The 14,976-nt window shown below is 34.1% G+C and overlaps 1 protein-coding gene and 2 pseudogenes across 1 annotated transcript; 2 read left to right on the top strand and 1 right to left on the bottom strand.

Moving 5' to 3' along the window:
• Positions 1-440: 440 nt before the first annotated feature.
• Positions 441-2,564, bottom strand: LOC132254025 (acetyl-CoA carboxylase 1-like; annotated as a pseudogene).
• A 636-nt stretch (positions 2,565-3,200) lies between these two features.
• LOC104877839 (UDP-glycosyltransferase 74E2-like) lies at positions 3,201-3,766 on the top strand (annotated as a pseudogene).
• Positions 3,767-6,984: 3,218 nt separating this feature from the next.
• LOC100854603 (UDP-glycosyltransferase 74E2) lies at positions 6,985-9,084 on the top strand. The gene is made up of 2 exons (XM_003632395.4): positions 6,985-7,793; positions 8,218-9,084. The coding sequence occupies exons 1-2, from the start codon at positions 7,146-7,148 to the stop codon at positions 8,938-8,940; spliced, it is 1,371 nt and encodes a 456-aa protein (XP_003632443.2). The 5' UTR covers positions 6,985-7,145; the 3' UTR covers positions 8,941-9,084.
• Positions 9,085-14,976: the final 5,892 nt, after the last annotated feature.

Raw genomic sequence — 14,976 nt, 5'->3', positions numbered from 1 at the left:
TCTTGGGCTCCTTTTTCTTTATCAGGACAGGAGCATAGATGCGCATCGAGAACACCCCGCAACAATGTGGCAGAGAACTCAACATTCTGGGAGCTCGATATCCCTTCTAACTCCTTATATTTTGATTCCAATTCGTTTCGGAGATCTTTGGAAAGGAGGGTTGCCAAAACAGCCAAGCACTCTTGCCACTGAAGGAAAAGGAGTTCAGGACTATCAAGACAACTCAACAAGTTTTGCACCACTTCATCAATGTTATGGTCGTAGCCTGTAAGGATCATCCGAGCCGCATTTATGCTTGCCGCACATCTCTGATGAATTTTCCCAGAAATAACAGTGGGAGGCCTTAAAATTGGAAAGCTCCCATGGAAAGGCTCTACTTTCCTTACAGCAGAAGGATCATCTAGATCAAGTCTTGCTATAAGCTCACCAGCCTGCATTGCTTAACCTTCAGACATCTTAAATTGAATAATTCCAGAGGCAGGCGAAAGAAGTGGCATACACATCTTCATAACCTCAACCTCTGCATACGGTGTGTCAGCATCAACAAGTGCCGTAGCAGCTTGCATGGTGTCTCTGGGACTAACTTAGATGGATCATGATCATTCTGAAGCAAGCAAGTCCTCCCACCAATGAGAAGGCGAGTTCCAGCTGCTTCTTCCTCGGCATAGATAATATGACTATTTCCACCATCACGTAATGTGTGTATCTCTGATTCTATCTCAGACTCATTCATCCTGAGTCTATAGCTTCCTGGTCCTCCCCTTACCATGTCAATCGTGTACTTGCTTCCTTCGATGTTCAAAGAAACTTGAGAGTTGACAAGATATATGGTTGGGAGGGATTTGCCCCATTTTCAAGATAACCGACATAATCTGAAACCATTGCTGCACTGCTAGCAGATGCTTTGTAAAGAGCCCCTCCAACCACAGAAAGAACCAAGGGGGCCTTTCTGCTCTAACCCGCATAGCAATTCTACTGTCCAACCACAAGCATGTAAAAGATCTATTGTGTAATCAACATTTGTACGAATTTCCTTCAATCTAAGAACCATATTTGCAATAGCTAAGGGCCTGTTTGTTTAGTGTTTTCAAGAACTGTTTTCTGTTCTTGAAAACAAAAAACACAAAAAACTCGTTTGGTTGAGAGGGTCGTTTTTGTTTTTGTTGTTTCCCGTGTTCTCAAAATGGCACTGTTTAGAGAACAACAAAATGTTGTTTTCCCCGTTTTTTTACTGTTTACAGAACAAAATTAAACAAAAAAAAACCATCTGTTCTCCGTGTTTTTTTTTTTCTTCCCGTTCTCATCTCTTCTCCAGTACAGTCTTAGTCTTGATTCAAGGTTCGTGAAATTTAAATCCAATGGCACAATAGCAAAGAGACCCCTAAAACGGATCCAGAAAACACAGGGAGCAAAAGAAAATCCATTCTTTTTGGTTTTCCTTGGGGTTTTTGCTTGGATTTTCTCGGAAATCAAACGAGGATGAATTTTCCCGGAAATCGAGTGGGGGATGGATTTTCTTGGGAATCAAACGGGGTTGCAAAAAAATAATAATAATAATAATAACATGATTAGATTAGTACCTGCGAGGATTGAGAGTGGCAGAGGAAAATAGGGCCTTTTAGGGATTCTCTCGGCTGGAGGGCAACTTCAGAAAAGGGCTTCTTGATGCCCGATGGAGGGCAACTTCAGAAAAGGGCTTCTTGATGCCCGATGGAGGGCAACTTCAGAAAAGGGCTTCTTGATGCCCGAGAGAGAGAGGAGTGGGTGGCATTTTTAATTTTTGGTTTTAGTAGAGATAAAAAAAAAATTAACAAATCACGAGAACAATTTTATCTCAATTTAATAGAATATGCTATAATTTTTAATAAAGTTAAAGATTAAATAAAAAAATATTAATAAAAATAATTTTATTATGTTTGATTTATTTTAAAAAAATATTTTTATTTTTAAATTAATAAAATAAATAATTTTTTTAATTTAAATGAACTATATATCTAAAAATTATTTATAAATTTATAATATAAAATTACTTGAAGAAAATATTTTATTAATTAGAAAAGAAAAAAAAAACATCTTTCAAACGTGTCTTTTGTTTTATTTGTTCTAAAATTTTTTTTTTATTAACTCAACCAAACATGTTTTTTTGTTTTTGAAAACAAAAACTGTTTTTTAAAATTCAGTTCCCAAACATAATTTTTTTTAAAAAAACACCAAAAACTGTTCTTAAAAACTATTTTCCAGAACAGTTTTCAAAAACAGCAACCAAATGCAAAAACATGTCCAAATTGAGAATCTGAGAACTCGTGAATCCCCTGATAATGTTGCCACCTGTCCTCCCTCTCCTCCCCAATCTCCTAAATACTCCAGAACCCAAAAAATGATGATTTCCTGTGACGTCACCCTGCTCATCCTATAAATGCCTGCGTGGTACCCTCTGGAACCAAAGCATGGTAGTCACGTGATGCTGTGACGCACACTAGAAATGGATAGATGGATATAAGTGCCCAACTAATGTTTTACGAAAATATCCCGCAGATGGCTTTCTCATATCCTCCTTGCTGCATGTACGCCTTTGCCTTGCTCATAATCTCCCCAATAAAAAAACTTCCATGCAATTTTTCTCCTCATGCAAGACATAATAAAATAAAATAAAATTAAAAAGGTAAAAGAAAAAAGAAGAAATTAACTAATGAAAATTATGAGATGGATAATAAAATATAAGATGATTAAAAGGAAAGAAAAAGAAAAAAAGAGACCAAATTATATAATTCCATAATTCAATTAGGGGCCGCGCATATTTAAAGTCTAAACAATTCAAGCAATTTTTTATTAAATAAGTAAATGAAAAAAAAAAAAAATCAATAATTAAAAAATAAGAATAAGTAAATAAACAAAATAAATATTATTATCAAATGTTTACAATAATAATAAAAAGATCATATAAAAAGTTAAACCCAATGAAATGTCTAAGTGGGCTAAGCGGGGTTCAGTGTGCCTAGATGATCCTAAGGTAGTGTCTAATGGGTTAAGTATACCTAAATAGGCGCAGGGTAAGGGTAAGTGGGCCTAATTAAGTTTAACCTAAAGTGCACCTAAGTGAAGCCTAATTTAAACTTGAAAGGCAGCCAATGTCATAATCTTTCAACCAAAGTCTCTAAAGTGGCTCAAAAAAGGTAAGCTACACGAGTAGTAATGGGTCATCAAAGGAACACTGTGGAACACTGGAAGTGAACTTAAAGATATGTGCTAAAGGGACAAAATGGATAGCCTAGCCTCATATGGGAGCTTTGCGGAGCTAGAACCCGAGCACATGGAGGAAGTAGCTTGGGGTTTGAGGAGGAGCAATGCCTACTTCTTGACGGTGGTCGGGGAATCTCAGCAAGCCAAACTGCCTCAAAACTTCAAGGAAGAGACAGTGGAAAAGGGCCTGGTGGTGTCATGGTGTCCCCAGCTGGAGGTTTTAGCACACAGGGCGATAGGATGCTTCCTCACTAATGGCGGTTGGAACTCCACTCTGGAGGCGCTCAGCCTGGGAGTTCCAATGGTGGTTGCCCCTGTATGGACTGATCAACCCACCAACGCCAAATTTGTTGAAGATGTTTGGGGGATAGGATTAAGGGCTTGAGCGGACGATAAGGGGATTGTGAGAAGAGAAGTCCTGGAGGATTGCATAGGGAAAGTGATGGGAAGTGTTGATGAAGGTGGAAGTTCAGATAAATGCATTGATGAGTTTGTTGCCAAACTAGCTGTTTGGTAACTTTCACACTGAATTTGCCTAGTGATTTTCTACCACAATAAAGATCCTTAGAAAATTTTCAATATGTATCCTTCGATCTATGAAAATGTATCATATTTTCTATTTTTGTCAACTTTGCAACCCTGCCCATGGATATTAATTTTCTCTTACTTTCTGGGAAAATTATGGATATAAATAGTCAGTTATCATCGTTAGCCAAAAATTTGGACAAGAGAAGCCATATTACTAAGAACCAATTTCTGGGATTTATTTAGATTCTGGGAAAATTTGAAGTGCTCCAAAGCGGTTAGGAGGAAAATTTTCTAAGAAAGTGGAACCTAAAATTTAAAAATTATTTTTCTATATAAATATCCTCCAAAAATATGAGGAAGAACATGTGATCTCAAAGATTGAGAAGGCTCTCTACTGCATCAGTGATTTCTTGGTAATTTTGTAAAGTTTAATGGTGTAGTATTAGATATTCCAAAATTGAAATATGAGGACTCGTTTGTAAAATAAAAATAATTTGATATTAAAAATATTTTATTAAAAAAATATATGTTTGAGATAAAAGAAGGGTCTTCATTATTTTTTAATATGCAAATAAATCTAGTTAAAAATTATGACATTCATGAGTCAAATTTTTGGTTAGTTTTGTTTCATTCACCTTGTACTAAGACTCTACATATTTTCTTGTGAAGACTCAAGATTGTAGAAAATTTATCTTGGGATAGTTTAAATAAATATAGTTATGATAATTGGGGAATAATTAGGTTACCTAATTGGCATATAATGGAGTGATATGATGATTAATGGACTTGAAATTGGATTTATAAACTGAAATTCGGCCCAAGCATCCTTAAATGATACTTAATTGTTATTTTTGTTTTTTCAATCTCAAATTTAAATATATCAACTGCAATGATTGATTAGTCATATGTGAATGATATGTTTGTTCTGTTAATGTTTTAAGCATTTAATATGTTTATATATTTAAATATTAATAATATAAATTTTATTTTTGAAGGTGATTTAGAATGGTAGTTGACAACAATATTGTTCTTGGTTAGACAATGGATCGAAAACTAATGATACAAGAAGAATGTGAAGTGGAAAACATAAGTAGCATAAGAAGCACAAAGTGGAAGGGTTTGTATTTGAATATTGCAAATACTTGAGAAGAGAAAAGTATCTCAATTGGGTATGGGAAATGTGTGCTTCCAGAAGAGAAAAGTACTAATTGAGAGGAGCAAAATATGAAAAAAAAATAAAATTAGAGAATTTATAAATGCCCCGACTTAAACCCCCACCCATCTCAACTATGCTCTTTTTAAGGACCAAAATACCCCTAATACAAAGACTAAAGTACCCTTGCAATTCAGTACACACTCATCTTCCTCCATTTATTCTCTTTTAGTTTCTTTATAACCTTAAAGAAATTTCGGAAGAAGCTTAAGTTCTTCTCTCTGCATACTATTCTTCTCTATTTTTGACAACTCCAAGGGGTGCAGCTCCAAGATGATATATGGCTATAAGACGTTCAACACTAAGGAGTTGGATGACTCCAAGGTGTGCAATGCCAAGGAGCTAGACAACTATCTTTTAGCCAATACTCTATTGTAGGATAGGTAGTTGAGGTTTATCGTTTTAGGTCTAAATAGTGTTGATGGTCCCCTAAGGAGTCGATGTTTTATTGTCTGTGGGTTGTCAGGATTTTGAATAAAGCCAATGATCTCCTCCCCCTTTGCTCCCCCCATTCATCTCCAAATTCATCCTCATCAATGTCTTCCCAAGTACTTTCACGATAAAAATTTATTAAAAATAACATAAATGATAAGCCTAAATATATTCATGTGCAGAGAACCTAATATTATATGTAGACTCCAAATATAATACATTGATGATGTGAAAAATTTGGAATTAACTCTGAACTTACCTCAATACTTTAGTCTTTGTCTTAGAAGCTTTAAGAAAAAGATTTTTAAGCTAACGCTTTCATTAGAAGAAGAAGAATGATGAAAGAAATCAAAAGAGGAGATGGTAGTGTAGGTATACTAGGTTTAGTTGGGTGAGGGTATTAATAGGATTTGGTCTTTGGTTTAGTTAATTAGGTAGTATATTAATAGGATTTTTAGGACGGGTGTATTAATAGGATAGGGTTGTAAAGATTTTAGGTCAAGGTATTTACAAACTCTAAAGGAAAAAGGTGACTTTTTAAATTTAGACAAAAGTAAAAGAATTATTATTTTTTTTCACTAACAAAATTACGTTAAAAAGTGAAAAGTGAAGAAAACAAGCACTTATTTAAGAAAAGAAAAAAAAAACTAAATCACCTTAAATTAAATATCATTTATGGAAAATTGGTTAATATTTGGATATAAACACAAACTAACAATTTTAATAATATTCCTTGTAACATTTTACTAAATAAAATTACTAAAATAAATATTCATTAAATCATAGTTTAAGAATCACTTCAAGTGAGTTTTTAAATTTTAAAAATGATTTTTAAAATTTATCAAGATATTTATAAGAAAAACTTTTTCAAATATTAGAAAATCTTCCCAACCTCATATAATCAATCCCCATAACTGCCAAATCATACTCTTGGTCTACCAATAGTTGTGCAATATATCCTCCCCACTTGCAAAAAAGGACAAAATAATAAGCCAAAGTACTAGTCATTGTACATATTATATATAAAGAAAAAGTAAAAGGAAAAAAGAAGGAATATAAATGCAATCAACTAAAAAATATGTTTATTCTTATCTTAGGGGGTAAGAATATAAAGAATAGCCTCTCAAAATAGTATGTAGCATAGATTGGACATCTTGGAAGATAGAAGCAATGAGCAATCTCACCCTCATATGTCCACTTCTCTACACACATCATAGATGACAACAATCACATGTAATGCCAACAACCCACCTATACACTCCAAACTTGTTAATTAATAAAATTGGTAATAAACCAACAAACATTCAATAACCAGTAACCACAAGACCCCTCTCACAAGTCACAACCCTTTTTTGGTTTCACCATCTTCATATTTGTTTAATAAAGAAGATGACATAGTTCACACTTTCTTGTCAAGCAAGTTGTCACAAGGTAGTGTTTGTATCGAATATGAACACTTCAAATTATATGATTGGAATAGGAAATTAATATACTAAATATTTTTATGTTGTATTTTATGGAAAAGTTATACCTATAAATTAATAACTCTAATGTGGGTCTCATTCTATTGTATGCTTATCTTTGATCTTGCATTTTTAACTCTTCTGAGTAGAAAATGAGATTCAATTATTTTGTTAGGACCAAAACATGCTATGGTTGGAGGGATTTTCCGTTTATAAGTGAAAACAGGAAGAGAGCAAGAGCTCAAGAGTGTGTGAAGATTTGAAGGAATATGGAGAAGGAAAAGAGAACCCACAAAGCCCACTGCATAGTCCTCCCATATCCAAGCCAAGGCCACATAAACCCTATGCTCCAATTCTCCAAGCGTTTGGTGCACAATGGGGCCAAAGTCACTCTAGCTGCTACACGCTTCATCTCCAAGTCCTTGGTTGGGGACTCCGGTCCCATCACCATTGAGACCATCTCCGATGGCTATGATGAAGGCGGCTCCGCCCAAGCGGAGAGTGATGGCGCCTACTTGGAGCGGTTTCAGGTGGTTGGCTCAGAAACCCTGGGCAGCCTCATTGAGAAGCTCAAAAGCTCAGGGTGTCCAGTTGATTGTGTTGTGTATGATGCATTCTTGCCTTGGGCTCTTGATGTTGCCAAGAAGTTAGGGCTTGTGGGGGCTGTGTTTTTCACTCAGTCTTGTACGGTCAACAACATATACTACCATGTCCACCAGGGTATGCTCAAGCTTCCTCTTTCAGAGCCTGAAGTTGTGGTTCCTGGATTGTTCCCTCTTCAAGCCTGCGATCTGCCATCTTTTGTTTATCTTTACGGCTCCTACCCAGCTTTCTTCGACATGGTTGTGAATCAGTTCTCCAATATTGAGAAGGTAGACTGGGTGTTCTGCAACACCTTCTACAAGTTAGAGGAAAAGGTAAGGTACTTCACCCTAATTTGGCTCCATGTACATTGTCGAGTACTTGTCATTTAACAACTTAGGTTAAAAAAGACATAGGACTATGTTAGAACTAGGAGCTTTTAGGTTGAGACATTTATTGACTCATCACTTAATAGGTTCTCTTTTGGGTCAAATAAAATGTTTATCAGGGTAACAAAGCACCCTTTTCCAAGGAAAAATTCTGTTTGAATTGTGCTGATAGTTAATGACTTAGAGCTTGTTTTACATTAATTCTAAGAAACGTTTCAATTTTTTCAACACTTAAAAAGTAATCTTCAAATAAAAAAATTTAAGTGGTAAAAAAGTTACAAATTCTTCCTAAAATCAATTCTTAATCTTTTGGGTCAAATTAAGTATTTGATACTCTTTCGTTAATCTAAGGTTGTCATTGAATTCCCAGGTGGTGGATTGGATGGCGAAGATCTGTCCGCTCAGGACAATCGGCCCAACCCTTCCCTCGGCTTACTTAGATAAACGGCTTGGAGATGACAAAGACTATGGCCTTAACATGCTCAAGCCAGTCACCGGTGCCTGCATGGAATGGCTGGACAGCAAGCCTAATGGATCTGTTGTTTACGCCTCATACGGGAGCTTCGCGGTGCTAGAACCGGAACAAATGGAGGAAGTAGCTTGGGGTTTGAGGAGGAGCAATGCCTACTTCTTGATGGTGGTCAGGGAATCTGAGCAGGCCAAACTGCCTCAAAACTTCAAGGAGGAGACAGCGGAAAAGGGCCTGGTGGTGTCATGGTGTCCTCAGCTGGAGGTTTTAACACACAGGGCGATAGGATGCTTCCTCACCCATGGCGGTTGGAACTCCACTCTGGAGGCGCTCAGCCTGGGAGTTCCAATGGTGGTTGCCCCTCTATGGACTGATCAACCCACCAACGCCAAGTTTGTTGAAGATGTTTGGGGGATAGGATTAAGGGCTCGAGCGGACCACAAGGGGATTGTGAGAAGAGAAGTCCTGGAGGATTGCATAGGGAAAGTGATGGGAAGTGATGGATTAAAAGAGATTAAAAACAATGCCATGAAATGGAAGAATTTGGCCAGGGAAGCAGTTGATGAAGGTGGAAGTTCAGATAAATGCATTGATGAGTTTGTCGCCAAACTAGCTGTTTGGTAAATTTCACACTGAATTTTCCTAGTGATTTTCTACCACAATAAAGATCCTTAGAAACAGCTTCGCTTGTCTTGGAAAAATGGTTTTTCAATATGTATCCTTTGATCTATGAAATGCATCAGTCAACTTTGCATCCTTGCCCATGGACATTAGTTTTCTCTTACTTTCTGGGAAAATTATGGCTATAAATGGTCAGTTATCATCAGTAGCCAAAAATTTGGACAAGAGAGGCCATATTGTTAAAGACCAATTTCTGGGGTTTATTTAGATTCTGGGAAAATTTGAAGTTCTCCAAAGCGGTTAGGAGGAAAATTTTCTAAGAAAGTGGAACCTAAAATTTAAAAATTAATTTTCTATATAAATAACCTCCAAAAATATGTGATCTCAAAGATTGAGAAGGGCTCTCTGCTGCATCAGTGATTTCTTGGTAATTTTGTAAAGTTTAATGGTATTGTATTGATATTCCAAAATTGAAATAGGAGGACTTGTTTGTATGATAAGAATGATTTGATATTAAAAATATATATTTTTTAAAAATTTTATGTTTGAGAAAAAAGAAGGGTCTTCATTATTTTTTAATATGCAAATAAATCTAGTTAAAAATTATGATATTCATGCGTCAAATTTTTTATTAGTTTTGTTCCATTTATCTTGTATTAAGACTCTGCACATTTTCTTGTGAAGGCTCAATATCGTAGAAAATTTATCTTGGGATATTTTAAATAAATATAGTTGAGTTAAGTGGAGAATAATTACATTACCTAATTGGCATATAATGAAGTAATATGATGATAGAACTTGAAATTGGATTTAGAAAGTAAAATTGAGCTCAAGCATCCTTGAATGACACTTGATTGTTATTTTTGGTTTTTTCAATCTCAAATTTGAACATATCAATTGTAATGATTGATACGTCGTATGTAAATGATATGTTTGTTTTGTAAATATTTTAAGCATTTAATATGTTTATATATTTAAGCATTAATAATATAGATTTTCTCTTTTAATGTGATTTAGAATGGTAGTTGACAACAATATTGTTATTAGTTAATGAGAGCAATGACAATGGACTGATAACTAAAGATATAAAAGGAATATGAATAGTGGAAAATAGTAGCATAAGAAACACAAAGTGGAAGGGTTTGTATTTGAATATTGCAGATACTTAAGAGAAAATGATCTCGATTGGGTATTGGAAATGTGCATCAAGAAGAGAAAAGTACTAATTGAGAGGAGAAAAATATGAAAAAAAAAATAGAGAATTTATTTATGCCCCAACCTAATCTCTTTATACCCACCATCTCAACTATGCTTTTTTTAAGGACCAAAATACCCCTAATACAAAGACTAAAGTGCCCTTACAACTCAGTACACACTCACCTTCCTCCATTTCTTTTCTTTTACTCTCTTCATAATCCTAAAAAAAATTTCGGAAGAAACTTAAGTTCTCTACATACTATTCTTCTCTATTTCTTACAACTCCAAGGGGTACAGCTCCAAGGAGATAGATAACTATAAGATGTTCGACACCAAGAAGTTGGATGGCTCCAAGGTGTGCAATCCCAAAGAGTTAGACAACTATCTTTTAGCCAATACTTTATTGTAGGATAGATTGTCAAGGTTTATTGTTTTAGGTCTAAATAGCATTAATGGTCCCACAAGGAGTTGATGCTCTACCGCCTACGGGTTGTCAGGGTTTTGAATAATGCCTACGATCTCCTCCCCTTTTGTTTTTTTTTTTTTTTTTCTTTCCCCGCCCTTTTTCGAATTTTCATCCTCCATTCATCTCTGAATTCATCCTCAATGTGTTCCTTATTATTTTCATGGCAAAGATTTACCAAAAATGACATAAATAATAAGCCTAAATATATTCATGTGGAAAGAACGTAATATTATTTGTAGATTCCAAATATAATACATTAATGATGTGGAAATTTTGAAATTAACTTTGCACTGACCTCAATATCTTACTCTTTGTGTCCAAGAAGCTTTAAGAACAAAGATTTTTAACCTAATGTTTTCTTGGGAAGAAGAATGATGAAAGAAGGTAAAAAAGGTATGGTAGTGTTGGTATATTAGGTTTAGTTGTGTGAGGGTAGTAATCGGATTTGGTCTTTAATTGGTTTAGCTGGGTATTGTATTAATTGAATTTTTGGGGTGGTGTATTAATAGGATGGGGTTGTAGAGATTTTAGGTCAAGGTATTTACAAACTCTCAAGGGAAAAGGTGACTTTTTAATTTAGATAAAAATAAAAGAATTATTATTTTTTGCACTAACAAATTACCTTAGAAAGTGATAAGTGAAGAAAACAATCACTTATTTAAGAAAAAAAATTAAGAACTAAATCATCTTAAATAAAATATCATTTATGGAAAATTGCTTAATATTTGGATCTAAATAAAAACTAACAATTTTAACCCTATTCATCCTAATATTTTACATACTAAAATAATTATTCATTAAATTATATCTCAAGAATCATTTCAAGTGAGTTTAAAATTTTTTAAAATAATTGTTAAAATCTATAAAAATATTTATAAGAATTTTTTTTTTAAATATTAAAAAATATTCCCAACCTCATATAATCACTCCCCAAAACTCTCAAATCATACCCTTGGTCTAACAATAGTTTTGGAATATATGCTCGAAAGGATAAAATATTAAGCAAAAGTACTAGCTGGTCAATCATGTACAAATTGAATAAAGAAAAAGTACAAGAAAAAAAGAAGGTATATAAATGCAAACAACTCAAAAATATGTATGTTCTTATCTTAGGGGGAAAGAATATAAAGAATACCCCTCTCAAACATCTTGGAGGATAGAAGCTATGAGCAATCTCACCCTCACATGTCCTGTCACGCCCCAAGACCCACTCCAAGAGTGTGACGGTCATTTCATACCTCAAACCCGAAGGCTTAAAGTATAATCTGACCTAAACAATCATATTGTAACTGGATGTTACCAATTACCAAATACCTGCTCAGAGTAGCGGAAACAAAATCTAAACTCCTCAAAATTCAATTTCCAAATAACTTCGAAATACCAAAAGATCCAAAATAACATAACTAATAGTTAAACAAAATCCAACATAAAATCCTAAGTCAAATCCTAATGATGACCATTCCTTAGCCTAGCCATCACTCCTCACCCGAACTAAGAGTACCTGAAAAATTTTCAACAATTGGGAATGAGCTCACAGCCCAATAAGAAATATTAATGCAATTCATGGATCAAATATTTTCATTTCAAATAGGAGATATCAATTTTTTTTTTTTCTCATCAAATATCAGAGTTCCAAAAATACCAATATATTCAAAATTCAACCAACCAATTTCATATCAAATTCAAACACTTTCACATAAGATTCAATCAAATTCATTCAAGTTTCATTACTCTGGTTATCAAATATCAAATGCCCAGTTAGGTGGGACTTTTCAAATGGGTGGCTAGCCTCAAATTGTTCCTGGTGGACGGAACCAAACACTACTAGTACTAGTAACCTCTAACCAAACGCCTAGAGGCTGGGGTCCAAATCAATTACATTCCCACCATGAAATGTAAAGGTCAACTATTATATCCCGTTGACAGGGCCGAATAGTCAACTATTATATCCCGTTGACAAGGGCCAAATAAACCAGAGTGATGTTTTTTTGTTCAAGTATTCAAATTTACACAACATAATATCTACATATTTTGTGTCATAAATAAAACAAAATATTTCAACATAACATTTAGTACAAAACAATTTGATCCATGCATGGTAACAAAATATCATTTTATTTTCCACAATTCAAAATAACATATAAAATAATTTAATTTTATAAATATTACATTAACTTCCCTTACCTCAAAAGAAGTCCTTGAAAGCTTGGGAGAAGAATAATTTTGAAAAAATATAATCTACTCTTCACCTAATATAACATAAGAGAAACAATTATTACTATTTATCTATAATTTAACTAATCTATTCCTTATTTAAATAAAACTAATAAATTCCCAATTTATTTCTAATAACACACTACTAATTTAATTAAATTATAATTTTATTTCATTATAAAACTCTATATATATATATATATATATTTTGCTAAATCTATTATTACTATTATCTTAATTATAAATCTAAAATTAAATATTATTATTTTAATTAATCAATTCAAAAGCCACCCAACCATTCCTCAACACACCAAAAAGTTCCTCATCTTGGGTACACACCAAAAAGCAAGTTTTTTTTTTTTTTTTTTTTTTGCCTAATGGTTCATTATATATATACAAAAGCCTCCATCCATAGCACTGTCACACCCCACCTGAATTTTTTATTTATTTATTTATTTATTTATTTTTTTGCCATGCTTCCAGTAGCACAGTACGCGTACGCCCCCATTATTATTATTATTATTTTTTCATTCCTTCCTTCCAGTGCTGTGCTCACGCGTTCTTTTTTTTTTTTTTTTTTTTAATAACCCTAACCTAAAATCAAAATATTCCAAGGAAATTTTTTTTTTTCTAATAAAACTTAAGATCTCCCAAATTCTAATATTAAAATCAAAATATTAAATTTTCACTATTTGATATTAAAACAAATTAAAAAAATAATCTAACCCTAATCTAGATTTGGGGTTTTCCAAAAAAAATATATCTAATGTGCTTGAAATTAATCAATGAATCTAAAATATTAAACTAGGGGTTAGAATCTTACCTATAGAGATCTGTTCTTCAACCTTGAAATCTGACTCCAACCTTACGTTCTCTGGAATTCTGCGAACAGGAACTCTATTCAGAAAAGAAGGGAAAGAATAAAATTTCTAATTTATACCTAGGGTATTTATTCGTAAAATTACACTTTTACCCCTCTTCCACTTTATTAAATTAATTAATTAACTAATTAAATTATTAATAACAATTTCCTAAATTACCCTTAAAAGAAATGCCTGGGCGTTACATCCTCCCCTCCTTAACAAAAGTTTAGTCCTCTAAACTTGACATACCTGAGTCTTGGAATAACTGAAGATGCTTTTCTCTCATCTCTTCTTCTAACTCCCAAGTGGCCTCTCGGATACTATGATTGCTCCACTGGACCTTTACCAACTTGACAACAGCATGTCGTAGTACCTTATCCATCACATCCACAATTTGAACGGGTACCTCTTCATAGGTCAAGTCCTCAAAAATTTGAATAGGCTCCAACTCCACAACATGAGAAGGATCATAAATATACTTCCTTAGAGTCGAAACATGAAACACATTATGAACCTTAGACAGGCTTGGGGGTAAGGCTACTTTATATGCCAAAGTGCCTACTCTTTCTAATATTTCAAACGGACCCACAAAACGAGGACTAAGTTTTCCTTTTCTCCCAAATCTCATCATAGACTTCATAGGTGAAACTTTCAAGAACACATGATCACCCACCTCAAACTCCAAATCTCGCCTACGATGATCAGCATAACTCTTATGTCTACTTTGAGCTGCTTTTAATCTTTCTTTAATCAAAGCAACTTTTTCAACAGTCAACTGCACAAGTTCAGGGCCCAAAAGTTTCCTTTTTCCAACATCATTCCAACAGATAGGAGATCGACATTTCCTACCATACAATGCCTCAAAAGGTGCCATCCCAATGCTAGCTTGAAAACTATTGTTATAGGCAAACTCTACTAAAGGTAAATGATCATCCCAATTACCTTGCAGGTCCAAAATACAAGCTCTTAACAAGTCTTCCAAAACCTGAATTACCCTTTCTGATTGGCCATCAGTTTGAGGATGGAAAGCAGTACTAAAACTCAACTTAGTGCCCAAAGCTTTTTGTAAACTATGCCAGAATCTAGAAGTGAAACGAGGATCTCTGTCAGACACTATAGAAACTGGTACTCCATGCATTCTCACAATCTCCTTCACATAAAGAGAAACTAAACGATCTAAAGAAAAGTTCACTTTCATAGGCAAAAAGTGAGCAAACTTTGTCAACCGATCAACAATCACCCAAATAGCATTATTACCCCCTAAGGTTCTTGGCAATCCTATCACAAAATCCATGGTAA

This window comes from Vitis vinifera, chromosome 7 (genome assembly GCF_030704535.1).
Source record: "Vitis vinifera cultivar Pinot Noir 40024 chromosome 7, ASM3070453v1".
Taxonomy (NCBI): Eukaryota; Viridiplantae; Streptophyta; class Magnoliopsida; order Vitales; family Vitaceae; genus Vitis; species Vitis vinifera.
The sequence above is the reverse complement of the archived record's forward strand: the minus strand, read 5'-3'. Positions and strand labels throughout refer to the sequence as shown.

Excerpts from the sequence above, each read along its gene's own strand:
- LOC100854603 (XM_003632395.4), top strand. The coding sequence starts at position 7,146 with ATGGAGAAGGAAAAGAGAACCCACAAAGCCCACTGCATAGTCCTCCCA. Across the intron at positions 7,794-8,217 it reads TCTACAAGTTAGAGGAAAAG|GTGGTGGATTGGATGGCGAA; the intron begins GTAAGGTACTTC and ends TTGAATTCCCAG.